The following is a 24,799-nucleotide window of genomic DNA, read 5'->3' on the forward strand; positions in this document are numbered from 1 at the left end:
TGAGACCCAGAGAGATTGAGACCCAGAGATTGAGATGTACAAAAAGGCTGACATGCACTAAGATAGACATGAATTAAGACACGTACAGATTGAGAGACACAAAGAGAGAGACTAAGACACATGAATACAGACTAAAACACTTGCTGAAGGGAGACCGAGGCAGAAAGAAACAGATACAGAGCCACACAGAGAGAGTGAAAGAAATCAGAGTGAGGCAGAGTTTGTTTCTGAAAGAGATTTAGGGTTCCTTGCCAAGCAGCCCCATTCCTATTTCCCTACCAGGGGTAGGGAACCTGCGGCCTTGAGGACACATGTGGCCCTTGAGGTCCTCAAGTGCTGCCCTTTGACTGAATCCAAACTTCACAGAACAAATCCCCCTAATAAAAAGATTTGTTCTGTAAAACCTGGACTCAGTCAAAAGGCCTCACTCGAGGATCTAGAGGGCCACATGTGGCCTTGAGGCTGCAGGTTCCCCACCCCTGCCCCAAGGACTGCCTGGGTTCTCACTCTCTGCTTTTCTCTGTGATAGGCCCAGTTCTCTTACATTGGTGCCTCGATGCATCCTCACACAGCCTACACCTACCGAACCCCTGAAGATGTCTGGTCCTTCCTCTTTGTCCTCAACCTTCTCTATGCCGTGGGGCCCCATCTCCTGGTTTACCGCTGCCTCCGATGGCCAGCTTTTTTCCTTTGTCCCCCCACCCTCAGTGAGCAGGAAAAGAACAAGAAAGACCGTTGAGAGGGTACCACCTGACCAAGGGCCACTGGGACTGCCACCCACTTCATTTCCCTAGCTCTGGTCATTGAATCATTGAATCTCAGAGTTTGAAATGACCTCAGAAGTTAACTATACCAACCTTACCTGATGAAGAATCCCCTCTACAAGACTCTGAACAAGTGGTCGTGCCATCTTTGCTCAAAACCCTCCAGTGAGGGGAAACTGACTACCTTACCTCAAAGCAGCTGATTCCATTTTGGACAGCTCTAAGTGTTAGGAAGATTTTCTTTACGTTGAGATTTTCCTTTGAAGTGCTGGAATATTGAGCCCTAAATTTGCGTCTTTATAAATTCTACCCATTACTCCTGGTTCCACCCTCTGGGGCCAAGCAGAACACGTCTACCCAGCTCCCCTTCCCCACGACAGTTGTTTAAATATTTAGCGATCATGTTACTGCTAAGTTTTTTTTCTCTCTAGTTCCGTCCATTGATCTTTATGTGGCACAGCCTTCAGTTCTGATCACCCTCCCCTGGTCTTGTCATCCCAGAACTGGACTGAAGCCTTCATTGGTGGTCCTCCCAGACCATCAGTGTCAGAGAACATTGAGCCAATCACCTGTTTCCCTTCTCCATCTTCTCTCTGGCCTGACCTCTGAGATGCATGGAGTGACTTGGAGGAAGTGCCCTTTATCCTCTGGAGATCCTGGGGATTGAGAGACACCCTCTCCCCCAAGCCTAACTCTCCCCTCTCAAGCCCTCCTGCCTAAGGTTGGGGGTCTGGATTCCCAAAGCAACCACAGAGACTCTGAAAACAGATTCCTGAGGCCCTGTGATAACAAGCCACAGTTTACAAAGCTAACTATTATGTTGTTGGCTGGGCTTTCTAGACCCCCTCCTGTGTGAGAAAATACTTTCGGGGGTGGAGGTGGGAGGAAAACCCTACAGATGGAGTTGAACTAAGGTTTGAGTGAGTGTCAGGGAAGGGAGGGTATGACAGAAGAATGATCTTTCCAGGGCCTTTACAGCAAAGTGGCATCCATGATGGCAGCAGGTGAGGGACCCGATGGTGACTTGGATAAAAAAGACAGAATCACGGAATCTTGAAACTGAAATGGACCTTCAATATTGTCTATGGCCAAACCTCTAATTTAACAAATAGGGAAATGGAGGCCTGGAGGAGGGTAAGACTTGCCCAAGGTGTCGCAGTGAGAAACTGGCAGATTTTCAAACCAAGATCTTCTGACTCTGGGCCCAGTGCTTGGGGCCCACAAATCTTTCTGGAAGAGGAAGCAGATGTCTGGGCTAGGAGGAAGGAAGACAATGATGAAGAGAAGGAGACACAAGGAACGACTGAGAGTGGGTGAACTCAGCATGGACCCAGACCCATCTGCAGGCTGGCAGGGCCTCCGCCAGGCCGAAAATGGATTGGATGCAGGGTGGGGTGGATGGAGGTTTCCAGACCAGAACAACCCGAGGAACGGTCTCCAAAATGGGATTCCTCTTCTCTGGACCGGGGTTTCCTCTATCTGGAAAGACTTCATGCCTTTGTCATTCTTGTTTTCTGTAGTAAATTGGCTTATGTTGAACAAAGACATTGGACCTGAGTGTGTGTTGGGGTCATTTCTGAAAAGGAGAGTAAGGCATGTCCTTGGGGAGGAAATTCCTACCCTCAAGAGTGGAGGGCCAAGGTCAAAGACAACTACAGTTGTCCCTTCCACATCAAGACTTTCCCCATGGTGGTTTTCATATATCACAGGTCAGCATAAGAAATTGAATGGGAATTTTTGGGAGTTTTGTGGAAGCTGCAGATGACACAGAAAAAGTTTAGAAACTCAGAAATGCATAAAATATATGTATAGTAATGTATAATGTCAACACATTTTATCTCTTAATGCCATAATTCAGACTTCTTCTCTGGTATAAAGGAAGGGCCAAAAAATTTTCCAAGGATTTTCCAGATCCTGGGGGTGCTGCATCCCTAACCCCGCTGTATGGGTTTCTGGGCCCAAGCTGTCTCAGATGGTAGGAAGTCATGAGAAAGACCCTCTTTTCTCTCCAGCTTTGTTCCTTTCCTGTACCTCAGACAACCTTTGAATTACTCATTAGAACCCCAGGGCCTTATAGAATAAACCCTTAGTGGAGTTTATTCTGAGGAATTTGGGGCAGATGTGGTGGATAGAGTGCTAGGCCTGGAGTTAGGAAGACCTATATGAGTGCGAATCTAGCCTCAGATACTTATTAGCTATGTGACCTTGGTCAAGTCACTTCACCTCCTATTTGCCTCAGTTTCTTCAACTGGAGAATGGAACTTCAAATGGAGAAAATAATCCCCAGGTTTGTTGTGAAGATCAAATTTGTCACAAGTGACATTGTGACACATAGTAAGTGCTACATAAAAATGTTAGCTATTACCATTACTTGGGATTACATCAAGAGAGAGGGGGCACCTGAAGGGGACATCGTGGTTAGAATACTGCAGTCCATTGGCTCTCTGTGTTGGGGCATATGTTCTCATTCTCCAACACTGATCAGACTAGGTGACATCAGATGAGTTACTTCCCTTCATACAGACTCAGTTTTCCTCTCTATAACATGGGAGAGATGATGTTAGAGGTTTCTTCCAGGTTAATAAGTCTAGGATTCAGAGGGTCTGGGAGGGCCAACATCCCACCACCCTAGCTTGGGTGTGAGGGGTAGGGGTCCTCGGCTCTGGTTCCCCCCTGCCCCCATTCCCACCCCATTCCTGGCATCACCCTAGTCCAGTTGGAGTTTCCAGTGCTGAGGAGGACTCTTCTCCCACCAAAGAGGACATAGAATATGCCTCTCAGCTTCATCTGACCCCAGGCCAGTCTTCAAGGGATGGTCCAGCACCATCCATCTGGCTTCACACACTACCGTGTCCTGGGTATTCTCTGATGAGTCCAGAGGCTGCCTCCTGCCCTTCAACACTCTCCCCGCCTCCATCCCTGGAGTAGGATAAGTGGGTGCTAAGTCTGTCCTTAGCCTTGGACCTGCAGCACCAGAGAGCCTAACCCTTGCCTGACCTAACACCTTGCCTCTTTTTAAAAATCCCTCCCTGTCCAGACCTCCTCCCAGCATCCACCTACTTCCCTGTGCAGAGTTGTACCCGGCCAGTCCCAGCTCTTCTCCGTTCCACCCCACCTCCATACACCCCTCCCTCTATGAGTACGCCTGTGCCGAGGACTGTGGGGCCCAGCCTCCACCAGACATGTGCCAGTCCAGCTCTAGGACCAAGTAGAGGAGCCTGGTAACTTTGTCAGATGGAGGCTTAAAGGTTTCAGCTGCCTCTTGGCTCTTGGAAGATGGTAAGTGATGCGCCCTCCTCCCCCCAGGTCCTTGTTTCACTTTGTTTCTTTATCTCTTTTCTCTGTGTGTCTCTCTCTTTCTTTTTCTCTGTCTCTTTCAGTCTCTCTCTTCCCATCTCTGTTAGTCTTTCTCTGTCCTCTCCCTCTCTCTTTTTTTTTTTTTCTCTCTCTCTCTCTCTCTCTCTCTCTCTCTCTCTCTCTCTCTCTCTCTCTCTCCCCTCTCCCACCCCCTCTTACCCTTCTCTGCTTTCTCTGTCCATTTCCTTTTGCTTCTCTGTCTCTCTCTCGGTCTCTTTCTGTGTCTTTCCTGGCTTCTGCCTCTTCATTCGACACTGTTACTATTTCTTTCTCTCCCTCTTTCTATTTCTGTTTGTCTCTCCCTGTCTCTGTTTGTCTGACTCTCCTGGTCTTTGTCTCTCTATCTCTTCCTGTACTTGTCTCTGTCTATCTCTGTCTCTCTGAATCTCTGTCCTACCTGCCTTGGTGCAGTCTCCCAGCCCCCAACAGAATAACCTTGAAATTGGAAATGCTGCATGCTCCTTGCTGGCTCTCTCTCCCTTTCCCTGCAGAGCCTCTGCACCACTGCAGCTTGTTCTGTCCTGCCAGGCCCGCCACTTGCCCCTGCTGCCCCACTGGCCCTGCTCCTACCCCCCCTTCCCCACTGCCTGCCCTTGCACCCCGATGAATGCCCCTGCCCCACTGCTGCCTGCCCCTCAGGTCCTCAGGGCTAGGAACAAGTCTGGGGGTCTCTGGGAGACATGGAACTGGATTGCTGGCTGGCCTAATCCACAGCCCCTGCCTACCCTAGGCTGGCTGCCTGGTATACTTTGCTTGGTCTGCAAGAACCTCCCTGTCTGTCCCTTCCCCTGCCACCCCACCCCCACCCCCTTCTCCAGCTACACCTAAGCAGCCTCGGGGCTCCTAGAGCATGGGGCAGGGAGCCAAAGACCCTGGAGTCTATATCTGGAACTAATTCCTAAAGGCCTTTCCTCTTCTTTCCACACACCTACAGTCAAAGAGGATCCCACCCCCACCAAACAACATTCAAGAACGGGGAGCATTTGTCTTTGAGGAACCTGAATTTTTCTGAAGGGACAGCTTGAGCCAGCGAGAGAGAGAGAGAGAGAGAGAGAGAGAGAGAGAGAGAGAGAGAGAGAGAGAGAGAGAGAGAGAGAGAGAGAGATGAGGGGGGAGGAGAGAGAGAGCACATATGAGTATGTGGAGTTTGTGAGAGAGGAAAAGAACATATGTGTACGGGATTACGTGTGTGTGTGTGTGTGTGTGTGTGTGTGTGTGTGCACTCATGAAAGAGAATGGGACTGTGGGGGGACAGTGTGCGTGCTGGTCTATGTGCATAAGGTGCCCACCTGAGTGCAGAGGAGTAGTTGAAGTGCTGCTGGCATCCGCAGGACCTGAAAAATGAGGGGAAAGAATCCCCCACAGTCTAAGGAAAGCTGCTGCCCCCTCTCCTCACCTCAACTACTGCTACTACTACTGAGAAGAAGAAATACTTTACATTTTAAAAGTCTGCACTGAGAGTCAGGGGCTTGGGTTTGAACCCCATCTCTGCTCCCATCTCATTGTGTTTCCTTGGGCAAGTTACTTCTCTCGGAATATCTGTTTTCCAGTTCAGAACCAGAAACTCCTCATGCTCTGACATTCTGTGCTCTAAAGGCCCTCCCAGCTGTGGCATCCTCTGTTCTAGGGGTCCTCCCAGCTCTGACATTCTCTGTTTTAAGCCCCCCAACCCCAGCCCTGACATTCTGTATTCTAAGGACCCTGCCAGCCCTGACAAGGGCCCTCCCTCCAGTTCTGAAGTTCTGTGTCCTAAGGGCCCTCCCAGACTTGACATTCTGTGTTCTAGGGGCCCTCCCAGTTCTGACATTCTGTGTTCTAAGCCCCACCTCCAGCTCTGACATTCCCTGTTTTAAGGGCTCCCCAGCTCTGACATTATGTATTCCAAAGACCCTTCCAGCCCTGACACTCTCTGTTCTAAGGGCCCGCCCCCCAGTTCTGACATTCTGTGTTCTAAGGGCGCCACCCCCACCCCGCCCCAGCTCTGACATTCTCTGTTTTAATGTCCCTCCCAGCCCTGGCATCCTGTGTTCTAAGGGCTCTCCAAGCTCTGATATTCCATATTCTAAGGGTCCTCCCTGGTCTGACATTCTATGTTTTCAGATCCCTGCCAAGTTTGGGTATAGTGTGTTCTAAGGTTCCCCCTCCCCTACCTCTGCCCCTCACTCTAATAGTCTGGGTTCTCTGGTCCCCCTCATCTCTGACATTCTGTGATTATTATGTTTTATAGTACCATTTTCACATCTTTTATCTCATTTGAGCCTCATACCCAGCTATTAAGTGGAAGAGTTGGGGGGGCGTCAAAGCCATGTTCTCTGACTCCCAAGTCCCTTGTTCTTTTCATTTTAGAAGGCTGCACTTTCTTGGCCATGGCTTTTTTGTGTCCACTATGAGAAGCAGGGCCCAAGATACCAAGTCCCAGTCTGTCATGACCACCAGTCTCTAGATGGACACCATTAGCTCAGGTTCCATCTTGGAACATTATCGGATGGCTAGAGGAAGGAAGGAAGGAATAAAGAGAAATAGAGATGTAGGAAAGGAAAACCATTGAGGGCAGGATGACAGACCTCCATTCATAGACGCAGTCATGGCTCAGACTTATATGCAAATTACTTAGCCTGGCCTTCAAGGCCCTTCAGAATCTGTTCCCAATCTACCATTCCAGTTTTAGAATTGTATATTTCTTGAGTCACCTAGTTCCCCTTGTTCCTCTCTCTCTCTTTGTTATAGATGAGGAAGTTAAGGTCCAGAGAAGGGGAAGTGATTTGCTCAAGGTGACAGAACGGTGATGAGAACACAGGTCTCCTCACTTTTAGGCCAAGGCTCTTCCCATTACACTGCACTGACTTACCCCTCATGATGCCTTTAAACATGTCCCATCCTCCAGCCAACTGGTCTCCTTACTGTATCCTGAACCCCTCTTGTGCCTCCCTACTCCCACTTGTCCCCAAGCTCCTCCTTCCCCTTCGAATGTACTTTGCTTCTCTTCCTCCCTCTCCTTGTCTCTCCCATTTCCCAATATGTCCTTCAAAACCCAAGTCAAAAGCTGCCCTCTCCAGGAATCCATCCTGGAAATGATCAGAGAAGGGGGCATGTGGGAATGGAGGACTCTTGGCTAATGTGGATCTGTGGGTAGAGAGGCAGTAGATGCCTGCATAAACATCTCCCCATTCCCCGGGGGGGGGGGTTCGGTCCCTACTTGCTATTTACATGAGGTACCTCCATTCCCCCAGGGGCCCTCCTGCCAGGCAGTGGGCATCAACATCTGGATCCTCCTGGTATTTGCAGTCTCTGCTCTCGGGGGCAGTGACAGGGGCCGGAAGAAGATTGTCCACGTGCTAGGTGAGTTGGGGGCAGGACAGGGTTCTCCTCTAGCAGCTCCTTATGGCAGGAATAAGCTACCTTCTCATCTGGAGAAATGAGGAATAATCCTGGCCTCCGCAGATAAACCATCCCCTCCTTCACAGATTTCCTGGGGCTCATCCATTTCACCGAGCCCTCATTCACTCCCTGTGACTCCCATTCCCTTATTGAGCACCTATGTCCCTCACTGAACCCTTTCATTCCTCATTAAGCTTTCACCCCCATAGTGAGGTTTCACCCCCCGTCACTGATCTTCCACCCTTTTATTGAGCCCCATTCCCCTCAGTATGCCTTCGTTCCCCTTCCTGAAACCTCTTTGCCCTTGCTGAGGGCTCAGTGAGCTCCCCTCCTCCTCCCTTAGCTTCTCATGCCCCTCACCAAACCCTTATATTCCTCATTAAGCCCTCGTCTCCTCACTGAGTCCTCTTTCCCTCACAGAGTTTTCATTGAGTCCAATTCCCTTCATTAAGCCTTTATCTCCCTCCCTAAACCATAGTTTGCCCTGATCTCCCTGTCCACTCAATGAGAGGCTACCTTCCCTTAGCGAGCCCTCCATTCTTTTCACTGAGCCATCAGTATTTCTCTAAGCCTCAGTATCTCTCAATGACTGCTGATCTCCCGTGTCCCCAACATCCTCACCAAGTTCTCATTCCCTTCAATGCATCCTCATTCTCCTTTACTGCATCTCTCATTTCACTTCTCTCTACCCCTTCCCTCAGACTCTTTCCTTATTTGGTCCCTTCGGTTCACTGAAATCTCATTTCACCATTATGTTCCTATCCTAATCTATGGGCACCCATCCCTTCACTGAGCCCTCTCTAACAACTGAAACACAGGGAGGGAAGGCTAAGGGTGTATAGAATGGGAACAAGTTAGAGTGAATCCTCAGATCCTTTTTTTCCCAATCATCATTCCTTCCAACCTAACCTCTTACCTCCATTCAGATCCTGACCTAGGAATGAAGAGATTAGCTTGTCTTTTGTAGTTGACCCTTGACTTCCCATGTTCTTCCCCAAGTCCACAATGATTAAAGAGGAGGGTGACATGGTGGACGGAGTAATTAGAATGCCTCTGGGTGGTTGCCTCTTCACCCTAACGCTCTCTGCTCTCCAGAGGATGAGTCAGGGGCTGTGGTGGTCCAGACAGCACCAGGAAAGGTGGTGACACACCGAGGGGGAACCATTGTCCTGCCCTGCCGCTATCACTACGATATCTCAGCCCATGATGAGGATGAAATCCGCCTCAAGTGGACCAAAGTGACTGACCCGTTGGCTTTCCGTGATGTCTTCGTGGCCATGGGCAAGGAGAGGCGGGCCTTTGGTAGCTACCGGGGTCGGACATCCCTGCAGGAAGATGGCCCTGGAGATGCTTCCCTGATTATCCGAAATGTCACGCTGCAGGACTATGGCCGTTATGAATGCGAGGTCACCAATGAGCTCGAGGATGATGCTGGCATGGTCAGCTTGGACTTAGAAGGTACCAGGAGACAAGGGAAAGAGAAGTGGGATGGCCTGTGAGAGCATTTTAATAAGAATAATGAGAAAGTTGCAGGGCGGGGGGGGGCATTTCCATTTGACAAATTGGGAAGTATAACAGACATTTTAATTGGAGAAATTAGAAAATAGGATGATGTAGAGGGGTGTTTGCAATTGGGAATCAAGAAGTGGGATAGAGTTGGGCTATCAGAAGAAAATTGTGTCACTGGTATCAAGGAGTGAGCTTTAATTCAACAAACAAAATTTATGGTCTTTTTTCTTTTTCAATTTTTACTATGAATTACAAAATCATCCCTATGAATATTTTATCAAAGAACAGAAAACGGGGATTGTATGTGAAATGACAAAACCCTTACATACAACTTACTCCTTTTTACATTAAATTTAATGTGGTAGCACCAACATTGCCTTGTCTGTGTCCCCCTCTGCTTGTGGATCTTTCAATCAAAGCTATTATACTCGCAATAATTAATAACTAGCATTAATTATATCATCATAAGGTTTGTAAAGCACTTTACAGATATTATCTCATTTTTATCTTCACAACAACCCTGGGAGGTAGGTATATTATTATGTTTATTTGCAACTAAGGCAGATAGAGGTTAAGTGACTTGCCTAGGGTCATACAACTAATAAGTATCTGAGGTGGGATTTGAACTCTGGTCTTCCTGATTCTGGGCCCAGTGCTCCATCTACTGAGCCACCCAGCAGAGTGTAGATTACGAGATTGGGGGCTGGAGAGGATGACCTCTTATCAGGTGTGTTGCTGATGACATTCTTGTTAAGGGCTAAATGTCCTTTGAGGTCCCTTCCAGATCTGAGGTTCTGTGATTTCCATTGGAAAAATGAAGCCATCGGAGGAGGGAGGTATCTAGCTGGGAAGTCATAGTGGGAACCTCTTTAGAGGGCAGGTCCTTTCTCTCAACACTGCTTCTCCTTTTCTGAAGAGGTGGACTTCCATCGGATTGGATACAGAGAGTTCTGGGAACCATTCCTCATTGTCCCCTGGGGGAGGGGCATGACCTGCAGACTACCAGGGATGAAGGGGTTCTAGACGTCTCTCCTTCTTTGGATTCTTTCCGCCTTCTACTGTAAGGCGAGGTCAACTCAAATTACATGCTGTCTCTGCTAGAGAGCTAAGTCCAGGAGGGACACCCTCGAGCTTTCTTTCTCAGCCAACAGCCCCTCTCCTTGGGGAAGGAGAGGACAGTGTGCCAGTGAGTAATGGCACTATCGTAACCAATCTCTTGAAGGGCTCCAGGCCTTAGAAAGTCTAAGCCTAAGCATTCTCACCCAGCAGTTTTTCTCAGTTCAGTAGAAGTGGATGGAGAAAGAGTTATGGGTTTGATGCATTGCATTGCATTGGGATGTCTGTCCCAAGTCAGCCTCAGAGACCCCACGTTCATCCGGACCTCATTTAATCTGGAATTGGTACCTCCTCCTTAGACCTGGGTTTGCAACTAAGCCTCATTTACTGCATTTCTCCACGTATAAGATGCACCTTAATTTTGGGGCCCAAAATTTGAAAATATGTATTACATAAAGTTATTGAACTCAAGTTTTATTCATCTGCTCATAGCTTTCAGGCATCTTTTGGGCAAGTCTGGTGCATGTACGCATGCTTAGTCCATTCTGTTTCATGAACCTGAAGCACCAATTGTGTCCTCCTTTGAAATCAATAACTTCTTTTTTGTCAGCAGTTCTTCTTACCTCATGCTGAACCATCTTTGTGGACGCAGGAATTCCAGTTACCCTTTGTTCTTCTATCCATATCTTCAATTCCCTCTCTAAATCAGGCCATTTTGCTGACTCGCCTCTCATGGCCTTCTTCTGCCATGGCGTTTTCAGTAGGGATTCTTCTCCCGGTATCCAGTCTCGGATTGTTTTCTCAGTTGGAGGAGGCCCAAACTTAACGTTCAGCAGCACGATTTCCATTCACTTTTGCAAACTGGATCACTTTTAACTTGAATTCAGCACTGTATGAAAATCTTTTCTGAGCCATTTCTGGGCAGAACGTGGCAAAACGTAATCTAATATACCGGTAACAAATGCGAAACAATGAACGCAAAGACAACAAGCGCAAAAAAGTGGGAAATGCAAGTAAAAAAAAAATCTACAACCACTGTATAAGATGCACCCAGTTTTTAGAACCCAAATTTTTTGAAAAAGGGTGCGTCTTATGCATGGGGAAATACGGTAGGTCTTCTTTGCTTCATTTTCACACACCAAAGGGATAATAATTCCTGCCTTGCTTCCCCAACAATTGCTTTGTAGATTGTAAGGAGCTTTGCAAGTTGAATGTAAGGTAAGAGAATGACGCCAATTACTTTGATCGCTGGCAAAATTCTACAATGTATTTTTAAAGGGATGGTTCGTGAAAAGCTAGAAAAGGAAGCAGTGGTCACAAAGAGCTGGCATGGCTTCCCTGAGAATAGCTCATGACAGATTAATCTAATATCCTTTTTTGATGGGATGGAAGACCTCTGACTGGAAGATCAGAGGATACTGTAGATAAAGTCTACCTAGATCTCAGCCAACCATTTGACAAGGTCTCCGTTATTTCCGTGGAAAATATGAGAGCTTGACGATGGTACAATTAGATGGGTTTATAAGCAATTAACCAGCTGTACTCAGATGGTTTGAACTTTTAAATGGAACTTTAATGGTGGGATGTCACCTTGCCTCCAGTGAGGCATCCCAGGGCCCTGTGCTTCTCCATTTGCTGTTTCACATGAGAAGGCATAAAAACTATCATAGTTATCAAATGGGCAAATGACCAAAGCTAGGAGGGATGCTTTGACACCCCCTATCTGTGGGTATACCCCAAAGCTCTGGCCTCACCTGATCTTGCTTTATACCATTTTTCTCGGTGATCTCAGCAGCTACCATGGGTTCAATTATCACCTTTATGCCGATGATTCCCAGATCTAAAAAAAAATCCAGACCCAGCCTCACTCATGACGTATAGTCTCTCTTCACCAACTGCCTCTTGGACATCTTAAATTGTATGTTCTATAGACATCCCAAATCTAAAGTGTCCAAGATAGAACTAATTATCTTTCTCCCCAAACTGTCCTGTCTTCCTAACTTCCCTGTCACATTAAGGGTACCACCATCCTCTCAATCACATAGGCTTAAAACCTTGGTGTTATATTCAATTCCTCTCTTGAACTCATATCCATATCTTGAAAACATCCAGTTACCAAATCTTTTCATTTCTATCTCTACAATACTTTTTACATCCATCCCCTTCTTTCTATGCACACAAGCCCTCCTTACCTCACACAGAGACTATTTAAATAACCATGTAATTAATTTCCACACTGTCTTAGGCCTCTTCCTCCAATCCATCTTTCACACAACTGTCAAAGTGATTTTCCTAAAGCTCAGGTCTGACCATGTTACTCCCCTTCTCAATGAACTGCAGTGGCTCCCCATTTCTTTCTGGATCAAATGTAAACTCTTCTGTTTGACTTTTTAAAGCCTTTCCTAATCCTGCCCCAAGCTACCTTTCCATCTTTGTGCTTACATCACTCCTCCTTCCATACTCTGGGGTCCAGCCAGACTGGCTTTCTTGCATCATCCATCTCCATCTCAGGTCTGTCTTTGAGCTGGCTCTTCCCCAAGACCTGGATGCTTTCTCTCTCTTCACCCCTGCCTTGTAGGCAACCCTGGTTTCTTTCAAAACTTGACTTGAATGACATCTTCTAGTGAAGCCTTTGCTGATCCCCCCTCCCCCACCAGCTGCAAATACCCTCTTCCCAAGTCAGTTTGGTATCTATTTTGAATGTACTTATAATAGTAGCTAGCATTTATATAGTGCCTACTATGTACTAAGCATTAAAAATATTTCATTTGATCCTCATAACCATTAAACAGAGGTAATCTCATATTAGGGTAGCTAGGTGGTACACTGGATAGAGTGCTGGGCCTGGAGTCTGGAAGACCGGAGTTCAAATCTGATCTCAGACACTTACTGGTTGTGTGACCCTGGGTAAGTCAGTCAGTAAGTCACTTAACTGTTTGCCTCAGTTTCCTCATTTGTTAAATGAGCTGCGGAAGGAAATGACAAACCACTTCAGTATCTGTGCCAAGAAAACCTCAGATGGGGTCACAAAGATTGAAATGACTGAATGACAACTGTTATATCCCCATTTTACCCTTGAGCAAAGTGAGACATATACAGGTTGACTTGCCCAAGGTCACACAGCTCACAAGTGTCTGAGCCACCTAGCTGCCTACTGAAAAAGCATAAACATTTATATACTATGTTTTAGGCACTGTGTTAAGTGCTTCGCAGTGATCTCATTTGAGCTTCACAACAATCAACCATAGAATGGAGATGTTATCCTTATTTTGCAGTTGAGGAAACTGAAGCAAACAGTGACTTGCCCACGGTCGCACAGCTAGTAAGTGTCTGAGGCTGAATTTGAACTCGGAAGATGAGCCTTTCTGGCTCCAAACCCAGTGCTCTGTGCACTATGGCACCACCTAGCGGCCCAAATATTAAAACAAAGAATATTGCCCAAAATACCGAATGCTAAATATGCATAATATATTCCCTGATAGAATATAAGCTCCTTATATTTACTTATCCCTATACATGTTTTATGCCCTCAGGAGAATGCCCTCAGTTCATTGAGAGAAATGAATGTTCCACTTATGTTTTTGTATCCAAAGTGCCTAGCACAGTGCCTCACACATAGTAGGTGCTTAATAAATTCTTGTTTGGATGATAGAATCAGAACTCAAAAAAAAACTCTTAAACGAGAATATTGACCTGAATCTAATGATAAGAAGCCTACTAGGGATAATGCAGTCTTATACTTGCTATTTAAGCCCTACCCCTTCCTTTTCCTTCCAGCTTTGCAAGTATGATTTGTTTGAAAAAGATCTAACGGTTTCAGTGACCTGTAAGCTTGCTAGGAGTCAACAGTATAGTATGGCAGCCAAGACAGTTCATGCCTTCTTAAGCTGCATGGAGACAGGTATCCAGCACCCATGAGGAGGGAAAGCATAGGACCACTGTACTCTCTTTCGGAGAGACCACATCTAAATGATTATGTTTACTTCTGGACACTATATTTTAAAAAGACACTGATATGATGGAGAGTATCCCAAGGAGTGCAGCCAGTTTAGTGAATGACCTCCAAATCATGGCACATGAGGATTAACCGAAGGAGCTAGGGATGTATAGGCTGGAGAAGAGAAAATGGGGTGGGGGGTAGGTAAGAATTAAAGGACCATCGTGAAGAACAGGGATTTGGTTGTTGTCTCCTAGATCTCAGGGGCCCGGACTGAGAGCAATAGGTAGAAATGACAACAAGGCAGGTTTAGTCTTGATTTCAGGGAAAAAACAAACTTCCTAACAATTAGAGCTTTCCTAAAGTGGAATGGGCTACTTTCTGAGGCAATGGGTTCTTGCTCCTTGAATGAGTAAATGAAAAAATATTTATGAAGCACTTACTCTATGTGAAGAACTGTGGTGATGGAAATAGAAACCCAAAGATGACAGTCCTTGCTCTCAAAGAGCTCACGTTCTAATGAGTTTCCGCTGGATGGCTGGATCACCTCTTGTCAGGTAGATTGTATGAGAGATTTGTTTCCAAGGGCAGGGTGGATTAGACAGCTTTTTCAACTCAGTCTCTGTGAAAGCCTGGATTTTTATTAGTATTGATTTCAGGATCCAAGAATCGCAGTCTCTTAGACTCAAAAGATCCTTGAACGATTCAGCTCAATAAAAACGTGTTCAGCACCTATTTCTTGTCTACAGAGCTGGGCACTGGGGGAGAGAGTAGTTTACATGATAGGTCTAGATGGCTAAAACATTTAACAACACACAATATCAGGGAGATACAATAAAAGATGCTGTAGGGTTTGGGGCAGTGAAAGAAGATCTCTGAGCTAGAAGAGACCAGGAGACTTGGAGGGAAGACTTGATTTAGGACAGAGTGGTCTCAGTCAATGGGACTTAGCCAGGTGAGTAGGAATGAGTCAGAGACACCTCTCCCTCTAGCAATCCGGGTTAGGGGCCTATTTTGGGCTTAAAAGACTCTCAGGACTAGGTTGGCCTGACCCATAGGTAAAAGTGGGTTCCAAGAATGGTTTATAATAGCGGTTCTCAAACTTTTTGGTGTTAGGACCCCTTTACACTCTTAAAAATTATTGAGGATCCCCCAAAGAACTTTGGTTCAAGTGGGTTATATTAGGATATTTACCTTTTTAGAATTAATATGCCTTATTATGAAAGTAATTTTGATCTTAAAGACCCTCTGAACAGGTCTAGGAGACCTCTAGGGTCCCCGGACCACACTCTGAAAACACCTGGTCTTTAAAAATGCTAATTCACATTCCAATCTTACTTTAATGTTTACAAAGCAATTTCCTCAAAACAACACTCTGAGGTGGGTAAAAAGAGAATTCTTTTTCCTTGTTTCGCAGATAAGGAAATTGCGGCACAGATGGATTAGGTGATTTTCCCAATATCACACAGCTGCTATGCTCTGGAGCATGTGCATGAGGGAACTGGTTCCTTGAATAAGACTGGGAGTCCTCGTTGGAGGATAGGGCAGTCTTTCCTTTAGTCAATAAACAATTCTGCGTCTAGTCCTGGTTCTTTTACTCAATCTCCATGTAATGTAGGCTAAGATCATGTAACTCAGGTACTTAGGGATACCAAGACAAATACAAAACAGTCCCTTCCCTTAGAGAGTTTACATCAGGGGTGGGGAACCTGCTTCGAGGCTGTAGGTTCACATTCTCCTAGAGGAATACAAGATGTATACAAACAAGTAAAGATAGGGTAATTTAAAGAGTGAGAAAGTGAGGTTATCTTGGGGGATCAGGGAAGGCTCCCAGAGGAATAAGGGGATAAGAGGAGTATACAGGTAACTTCCCATACAAGGCAGAGCGGGACATGAGTCCTTAGATAGAGGCACAGTAGGGAATGGGGAAGGGGGAGAGGTTCAGATGACGGAAAATCACTTCTGCTTTGGTGGTTCAGAGAAGGCTGGACATCAACTAGTAAGAGCAGTAGGACTTCAAAGAACTTCAGAACGTTAGAGCTGGAAGAGCCCCTTGGAGCATAAAATCTCAGAGCTAGGAGGGATATTAGAAGGTAGAACACAGTGTTGGAGTTGGAAGCGCTGTAGAAACAGTCAGATTCAATTCATTTTATAGATGGGGAAATTGGAATTAAGGAAGAGAAAATAACCTTTGGATGGGGAGAGGGCATTCCAGGCAGGGGGAACGGCATGAGCAAAGGCAAAGAGGTGGGTTTTCCAGTTTGGTTAGCCATGGATGATGGGTGAAAAGGGGTTAAGAGAAGATAGGACAGTCAAGGTGGGTTGGGGTTTGATAATAGGGAACCTCTATTCTCAGGCTGAGGAGTGTGGCCATCTCCTGGGGACAAGCAAAGTCTTGCTTGGTGCCTGAACCATGGAGGGGCAGACAGGAGTTGCGGGGTCCCAAAGCTGGGAATGGGTAGAATGTCCCATTGTAGGCTTTGGGGAGGTGACTCTGGTGGTCTGTGCAGGAGGGATGATGGGTGGGACAAAGGGTCGGATGGGTGTCTCTGCGCCTGGGCCTTCTTAAGGCAGGGCTTTCCACTCCCCTCCCAAATCAGGTGTGATCTTTCCCTACCATCCCCGCCTGGGCCGCTACACGCTGACTTATCCTGAGGCACAGCGGGCGTGCGCCGAGCAGGACGGCATCCTGGCGTCCTATGAGCAGCTGCACGCGGCATGGCGCGAGGGTCTGGACTGGTGCAACGCGGGCTGGCTGCAGGACGGCTCGGTGCAGTACCCGGTGGGCCAGCCGCGTGAAGAGTGCGGCCGCCGCGAGGCTCCCGTGGGCGTGCGCAACTACGGTTATCGCCACAAGGAGGACGAGCGCTACGATGCCTTCTGTTTCACGTCCAATCTGCAGGGTGAGCGCGTGCCCAATCTGGGCTGCTGGCCCCTCCCCAGGCTGCCCCTCCCCTCTGCCCTGGCCTTCATTCCTGCCTCCATTCATCTTAGTCACCAGCCTCGACCTCCCAACCAGTCCATCACCCTCCTCTAGATCCACCCAGGCCTCCGAGTGGTCCCTCATTCTCTTGGTTCTGCCCCCACCTCCCAACCCCACCGCATCCTCTACCCATTCTCCCAGAAGCTGCTCCACGGTCCTATCTCCTGGCAGCCCTTCTACCTTCAATGCTACCCCATCAATCTTTCTCAAGTTCCGACATCTCTCCCCACCTCAATCCTCTACAGGCCCACAGGCCCAAAACCAAGCTTCTAATCTTCCAATTCCATTTGGTCCTTTAGTTGGCTCTTCTTCCCTACAGCTCTGATTGCTCTCCCCTCACCCCAATTTTAAAGACCCCTGCTTCTTCCTCTTCTGTTCACTTCCCTGTCCTCCACAGGACTTAGAGACTGTAGCTCCACCAGCCACATCTTCAGTGGGATCTGGCTACCTGCAGATAAGACACCCTTTTGCTTAGACTTCAAAGAGGTGCCCATGAGTGTTTTTCCTATGCTAGTCCAGTGGAGGCTTCACTTTTGCAGCAGGTGGTGGTGGGAGCTCATTCATCCCCAGTCTCCCAGAACTGATAGATGTCTCTGGGCATTCCTCTGTACGGGTATTAGGGGTGCTTAGAGAGAGACTCCCTGGGTGACCAGAGTCAAGTGAAACTTCTAAAGCTGTGTTTAGGCCCTGAGCAAGTGAAAGGCACCTCAGAAGGGCTAGTAATGAGCCTTGCTTTTGGAAACAGTGAAATGTTCTGTCTGCAGCTCTGTGGGGTGTGTGCATGTGTGTAAGAGAGAGAGACATAAAGAGAGAGAGGGGGGAGAGAAGGAGGGAGAGAGAGGAGGGACAAAGGGAGGGAGAGGGAGAGGGAGGGAGGGAGAGAGAGAGAGAGAGAGAGAGAGAGAGAGAGAGAGAGAGAGAGAGATTTTTTGATATTGTGTATGCCAGGATGCCACCTGTATGACTGGGTGAATCGCTGTACAACTTCATGGGAGAGTTTGATACTAGATAACCTCAAATTCATTCTCCCACAAATCCGATGCCACCTTTATAAAAACCTGTTATTACTGACTTCCCTGATCTGGTCAGTGGTGCCACCGTCATTTCCCACCCTTACAATCCATCACCAAATACATACCAAATCTCTAGACTTGAAACCTCAGATTCACTTTGGATTTGAGCCTCTCCAGAATCACAGAAGCTTAGGCTTGGCCATCGAATCCAATTTGTACTTCAGCAAGAACCCCTTTTCTCCAACATACTAGACAACTGGGCATCCAGCATCCTCTGGGGAGACCTTCAGGGATGGGATATCCACCATCTCCTGGGGCAGCCGGGACCACTTTTGGATTGATCTCACTGTTCAGAAGTTTATCCTCTACTGAGTTCAAATGTATCTCTGCAAATCTTAACCATTGCTCCTAGCATCAACCTTTAAGAACAAAATAAGTGCTTGTGCATGTGGCAGCCCTTTCTATACTTGAAGAGAGCTACCACCTTTCCTCAAGTCTTCTCTTATCCTGGCTAAACTGTCCTACTTCCTTCTGGTACAACATAGTCTCCAGTCCTTTCTTTTACCTTCTGGACAAGCTTTCTGAGGGAGTTGGACTTGATGGCAGCTAGGTGGCACAGCAGATAAGAGTGCTGGGCCTGGAGTTGGGAAGGCTCATTTTTCTTGAGTTCAAATCCAGCCTCAGACATTTACTAGCTATGTGACCCTGGGAAAGTCACTTCACCTTGTTTGCCTCAGTTTCCTCATCTATAAAATGAGCTGGAGAAGAAAATGGCAAACCATCCCAGTATCTTTGCCAAGAGAACAACAAAGGGGTCACTAAGACATGATAAGACATGATCAAACAACAGCAACAAACTTGATGGTGGCCCCTTCTGGTTCTAAATCTATCCTCCTATAACTTACAGCTGAAGGGAAACTGAGGCATCTTCTGGTCCAGCTCCTTCATTTTACAGCAAAGTGAGACCCAGTACAGTAAAGAGATTTGCCCAAAGTCAGTGTCATAGCTGGAATACGAATCAATGGAATACCTGACTCCAAATCCAGTGGTCTATAGCTTAACACTCCCCTGCTCATACACCATCAATGACTCAGAGGTCCATGGGACCAAACATGGGTTGAAACATCCTGGCATTGCAGACCCCCTATGATTTTGTCTCAATCAGCCTTTTCTTCAAGGACCAGCTTCTCTAAGAAGCCCTGGCTATTTGTCCTCTCTTCTCTCCATCCCTTGAGCCCTCTTAGCTTTCTTCTTCTCTCTGATTATGGTGTAGTTTGTATTGTAGCTTTGTGGGTCTGTGCCTGATCCCCCTGACTAGACTGTGGCCTTTGGGGTGGTGGTGGCGAGCCTGGGTCATAGATGTTTTCCCATCATCACAAGGAGAGCTCAAGGGCCTAGTATTAAAGAAGTTTCAGTGACAGTTGAATGAATGAATGGATGTTGTTGAAAGCTCATCAGAGTGTGCATAAGGCCATGCTTTTAACTGTGGGTGATACAGTGTCCAGATGTGTCTCTGTGAGTGTGACACAGTATATGGTTGTGTATATTTGTAACTCTGTTGAGCTCTTTGTGTATTGTGTTATGTTAAGGTTGTTTACTTGGGGATGGAAGGTGGTGTGTGTGAATGTGATTATTGGTGTGTGGATTGAATCCCTGATTGTGAGGCATGGGATGAGTCTTTACACTGGGGAACTTGAGGGGATTAGGAGTAACGGAGCTTCTGGGCTTGGGGCAGGAGCTAAGGAGGTTGTTGAGAAAACTGAGAAGTCAAGGAAATCTACCCTGAAGACATGAGGGTTTTTTTTGGGGGGGGGCAGGGAGAAGGTGGGGTGATTAGGCAGAGAATCTCATGTGTTCCAAGGTGTCCCAGGGCTCCCCAAGGTGCCTAAGGACTCGGCGCTGGGTAGGGGCAGGAGGCTTGAAGACTGGGTCTGGCCCAGGGTTGTTCTCTAGCCCAGGCCCGCCCGCCGTGTCTGTGTCCGCAGGTCAGGTATTCTTCCTGAAGCCCTATCGCAAGGTGAGCTTTCCAGAGGCGGTGCGGGCGTGTGCGGGCAGCGGCGCCGCGGTGGCCAAGGTGGGCCAGCTGTACGCCGCGTGGAAGTTGCAGTTGTTGGATCGCTGCGAGGCCGGCTGGCTGGGCGACGGCAGCGTGCGCTACCCCATCGTCAACCCCCGGGCTCGCTGCGGAGGCCAGAGACCGGGCGTGCGCAACCTCGGTTTCCCGGACAAGAAGCACCGCCTCTTCGGCGTCTACTGCTACCGCGCGCCCGGCTCGCCGGACCCAGGAGCAGCGCGCTGGGGCTGGGGCTGGAGAGACCCAAGCGCCTGGCGGCCCCTGCACGTCTAGCTGGGGGCCAGTCCAGGGAAGGGCTCCCCCAGCGGTCACCAAGGGGTTTGGCATTTGCCACACCCCCGGGGAGGGACTTCTAACTGTCGCTATGGGGACCGGCATCCGTTTCTCCCCTTGAGGGAAGGGGTTTTGGAAGATGTTGCCATGGGGACCAGCATCTGGTCGTCTCCCCCCCCGAACCCCCCCACCCCGGCCTGAGGGATTTCTGGGTGTCACCATGGAGATCAACATCCACTCCAATCTCCCCAACAAGGGCATTTTTAAAAGGTGTTGCCATGGGGACCATCTGCCCCGCCCCCAGGGAAGGAACTTCGGCCTCCGCCCCTCCTCCCCTGGGGTGGGGTGGTGATGTCTAAAGACTTCAACCAGAAGACCAATCTGCCCTGCCCCTTTGTGGAAAGATCGTAGACATCCCGGAGAGTCTTGTCCCCGTCTCTGAGAGAGGACGGGGTCCTCTAGCAGTCGCTATGGTGATCAGGGTTGAGGGTCTTTAAAGCGGTCGTTATGGTGACCGACCTTTGTCCCACACCCCTGAAGGAATACTTCTGCTGTAGCCGTAGTGACTGGCTCCTCCCTCCACTTTTCGCCAGGGTGACTGACCTCTTCCTAGCCGCCCAGTCATCCCTGTGAGGACTGATACCCCAGCCTCCAGGTGGCATCCACTGCGCCCGACTCCGCAGGCGGCCTCGGGACGTTTACAATCGGGAAGCGGAACGCCTGGGATCCCAGAGCCCAAGAGCTGCTTCCCTCTCCCTTTCTCCTTTCCCCCTGAACTTCCTACAGGGACAGGACATCAGCAAGGTCACAGGAGCGCTGGATTTGGAGAAAAGGACCCTGCTCTGCCACTTACTATCTGTGTGACCTCGGGCAAGTCACATAACTTCTCTGGGTAACCTTGGACTAGATGACCTCTAAGGTCCCTTCCAGTTCCAAATGTGTGATCCTCTGACTGGAAAGCAAGAGGCTTGCATGCACCAGTTCCTTGTCCTCACGGTCCAGGGGTCAGCCTGGGTAGGAGAAGCTCTTTCCCTTCCAGGACCTAAGCCTCATCCTGCTTGTCTTGGCCTCTTGCCCCAAATAAAAGTGCAGGTCCAACCATCTCAGCCTGTGCCTGCTTTATCTGCATGCCCCATCAGGGTGTCTTATCTGGGCCTGGGTCTCTTCTCACCCACAACAAAAAAGAGAGTTGGAAACTGATTAGGGCCTCAGCTCACCTGGGGCATTCTCAGGCTGGCTCACTAGGATGCTTCTCCTGCTTTTAGCTCCTCAGGACCAGACCCTCTTGTAGTGTTTGACATCAAAACCCCCAAGTAGAAGATTGCATGCAGAAAGGGGGCACTAGAGAACTTTTGGGGGTCCAGAGGTGGTCCCCACACTAGAGGCTATAAAAATGTCCTCCTTACATTAATAAATGTTAAATGATGGAACTCCCATCTTGTGGCAGTGGATAAGGCCATGGGGGTGGGGGGAGGCGGGAAGGGAAGCTCCTTCTCATGGTTACTGTCTCCGTGTGTTCACCATTAGTGGAGTCATGGTGGCTACATGGAGTTGTTCTTTTCCACGCAAAGAGGATGGGATTTAGGAGCAAGATCTGTAGTTGAGTTGATCTTTCAAAACAATACTAGGAAGAACTTCTCACTTATTATTTAGAGTCCGAGGAGAGGTGAAGCAGGAGCTTTTCCCTGGAAGTATCCCTTTCCTGATGCCCCCAGCTGCTATCCTCAGTTTCCATGCATATAATTATCTGTGCATGTACAACCCTCCAGTAGAATGTAAGCTTCTTGAGGGCAGGGACCATTTTTCATTTTGCCCTTGTATCCCCAGTACGTAACACAGTGCCTTGCACATAGTAAGCTCCTAATAAATGCTCGTTGTATTGCATCGGATTTGAGATGATGAGGGGTGTTTTAGATGAGCCAGGGGAGGGGTGATTTGACCTTGGCTATGCACTGGAATCTGATGGGGGTGGGTAGGTCTTTGCAAGTGACTATGGATGGTTCTAACAGCTGGGCTTCTCTTTTTGGCTCCAACACAGCCAGCTTGCACTAATGACTTCCTTCCCTTCCTCCCCATCCTCCAAACACAGCAGATTTTTAATTCAGAGTTGACTTTCTCCTGCCCTTGGTCAGCGTGTGTGCAGAGGGCAAGCGGCATAGCAGCTGTGATCTTTATCTCAATCAGGAAGGCAAAGCCCGTGTCCTGGTGGCAGTCAGGTGGCCTGGTTTTGAGTTCCAGCTCCTGCGCTGACTCCATATGTGATCGGAGGAAAGTCATTTCTCTCTGGGCCACAGTTTCTTCCTCTAAAAAATGAGGATAATAACACCTAGTGAGCTTCCCTCCTCAAGATGTGAGAAAAGCACTTTGTGCCCGTATTGCATTCAGTTCAATTCATGGGAGGGAATTATCATTATTAAGCATCATTTCCAGCTTTATTTCACACTACTCCCCGTGGTGCACTCTACATTCCAGCCAAATTGGACTAGTCGCTTTTCCCCAAACTTCCCTTGCCATCTCTCACCTGTATGCATTCCTACAAGCCCTCACCAGTGCTTAGAATGCATTTCCTGCTAAATTCTGCCTCCTGATTTCTTTCCTTTATGGTTCAGCTTAGCTGTCTACACTGGGAGACCTTCCCTCATTTCTCCAGTCCATGTTCTCTCTCTGTCTCTGTCTCTCTTTCTGTCTCTCCATCTCTTTATCTCCCTCCTTCCCTTTTCTCTCCTTCCCTCCCTCCCTCTCCCTCTTTGTCCTTCCCTCCCTCTCTCTGTCTCTCTCTTTCCCTTCCTCCTTCCCTTTCCCTCTCTGTCTCTGTCTCATCTTGTATTTACTTATTTGGTTATATGTCATATGCCTACCAGGAGAATGGAAGCTTCTTGAGGACAGGGACTGTTTTATTCATGTCTTCATATTACCAACATAAGTAGGCAGCTAATGAAAGTTTGTTGAATTGGGAGTTGTGGGCAAAGATAAATAAGATTATTGCATTCGTCTGAAAGTAGGAGTCCTTAGATAATAGAATCCACCTTTAAAGTGAGATCCTTTTGAAATCAATACAATTCTGAATGCAATTACTAAAAAAATATACAAAATTACTCCACTATGTAAAGAAACCGAAAGTGGATTCACAGAATTCTATCTCTAAGAGCTGGAAGGGACCTCAGAGGTTATCTGGCACAGCTTGGACCTGACCAAGAATCCCTTTCCTAACACAACCAAGTCTAGCCTCAGTTTGAAGATCCTCTATAAGGGATAACTTACTATCTTCAGAAGCGGCTCATTCCACTTTTTGGAGCTGATTGTTAGGAAGTTCTTTTTTCCTTACCTTAAACACAAATGGCAACACAGCCCTGGAAAGGGAGACCTGGGTCTGAAGCCCATATCAGACCTACACTAACTGTCATGAGCAAGAAATTTTAATCTGTCAGAGACTCATTTTTTAATCTGTTAAATGGGGATAAGGAATACTTGTAATAACTTGTAAGAATACTTTTAACCTACCTCATGGGGTTGATGTGAGGGAAATTGTAAGAAACTCTAAAACAGCATAGAAAAGTGAGTTATCGTTACCAACAACAACAATAATAAACAACCTGCCTCTCTCCAGCTTTCTCTCACTGCTCCTGGTTCTGCCCTCTTGAGCCAAGCAGGAACAAGTCCAGTGATCGCCTGAAAGCCCTTCGGATACTTGAAGCCCTCCCCTTGAGTCTCCGCTGTTTCATGCTAAACATACTGAATTCCTCCAACAGATATTAATAGTGATAATTTCTGTAGTTCTTTTAAGGGTTTCAAAGAGTTTTGCACATGTTATCTCATTTGCTTCTCACAAAACCCTAGCAGGCAGGTGCTACTGTTATCTCCTTACAGTTGAGGAAGCTGAGGTTGACAGAGGTTATTAAGTGACTTGCCCAGGGTCACCCAGATAGTAACTGTCTGAGGTTGAATTTGAGCTCAGGTCTTCCTAATTCCAGGCCCAACACTGGATCCACTGGCCACCTCCTCATCTGGCATATTCTCCAGTCCTGCTAGCTTAGCTACTTTCTTCTGTACATACTCCACTTTGCCTACATCAGAGGTTCCCAAACTTATTTGGCCTACCATCCCCTTTAAAAATTTAATTAAATTTAAATTTAATTAAAATTAAAAAAAAATTACTCAGTACCCCTCTGGAAATCTACTTTCTTTAACCTTTGAAGTTTTTTTTTTAAATTTGCATCATCTAAAATATATAAAATACTTTAAAAATGATGCATCTTAAATTTAATAATTTGTTGTAAATTTGTGGGGTTTTTTCCTGCATTGAAATTTTGATGAGACAATATTGTGTAACCCTATAGAATCATATTGCAAACAAGTCATTACACACACATATTCCTGCCGATGCATGCTGGACTTCCCAACAATATGCAACACATTCACCTGCCAATACTTGCTTTTAAGACCTGCCAGCAGACT

The 24,799-nt window shown here is 47.4% G+C and overlaps 2 protein-coding genes across 2 annotated transcripts in view; both read left to right on the top strand.

Moving 5' to 3' along the window:
• TM6SF2 (transmembrane 6 superfamily member 2) overlaps positions 1-2,321 on the top strand; it is a 23,422-nt gene extending 21,101 nt beyond the window's left edge. Inside the window, exon 10 of the mRNA XM_036741044.1 lies at positions 530-2,321. Within this exon, the coding sequence (XP_036596939.1) occupies positions 530-739 (210 nt within the window). The 3' untranslated portion in view covers positions 740-2,321. The remainder of the gene's footprint in view (positions 1-529) is intronic.
• HAPLN4 (hyaluronan and proteoglycan link protein 4) lies at positions 2,089-20,344 on the top strand. The gene is made up of 7 exons (XM_036737430.1): positions 2,089-2,153; positions 3,802-3,972; positions 4,613-4,760; positions 7,352-7,460; positions 8,595-8,957; positions 16,602-16,904; positions 19,983-20,344. Exons 1-7 carry the CDS (start codon positions 2,089-2,091, stop codon positions 20,342-20,344), a joined length of 1,521 nt encoding a protein of 506 aa, XP_036593325.1.
• The last annotated feature ends 4,455 nt before the right edge of the window (positions 20,345-24,799 follow it).

The sequence above is a fragment of the Trichosurus vulpecula genome, chromosome 1 (assembly GCF_011100635.1).
Source record: "Trichosurus vulpecula isolate mTriVul1 chromosome 1, mTriVul1.pri, whole genome shotgun sequence".
Taxonomy (NCBI): Eukaryota; Metazoa; Chordata; class Mammalia; order Diprotodontia; family Phalangeridae; genus Trichosurus; species Trichosurus vulpecula.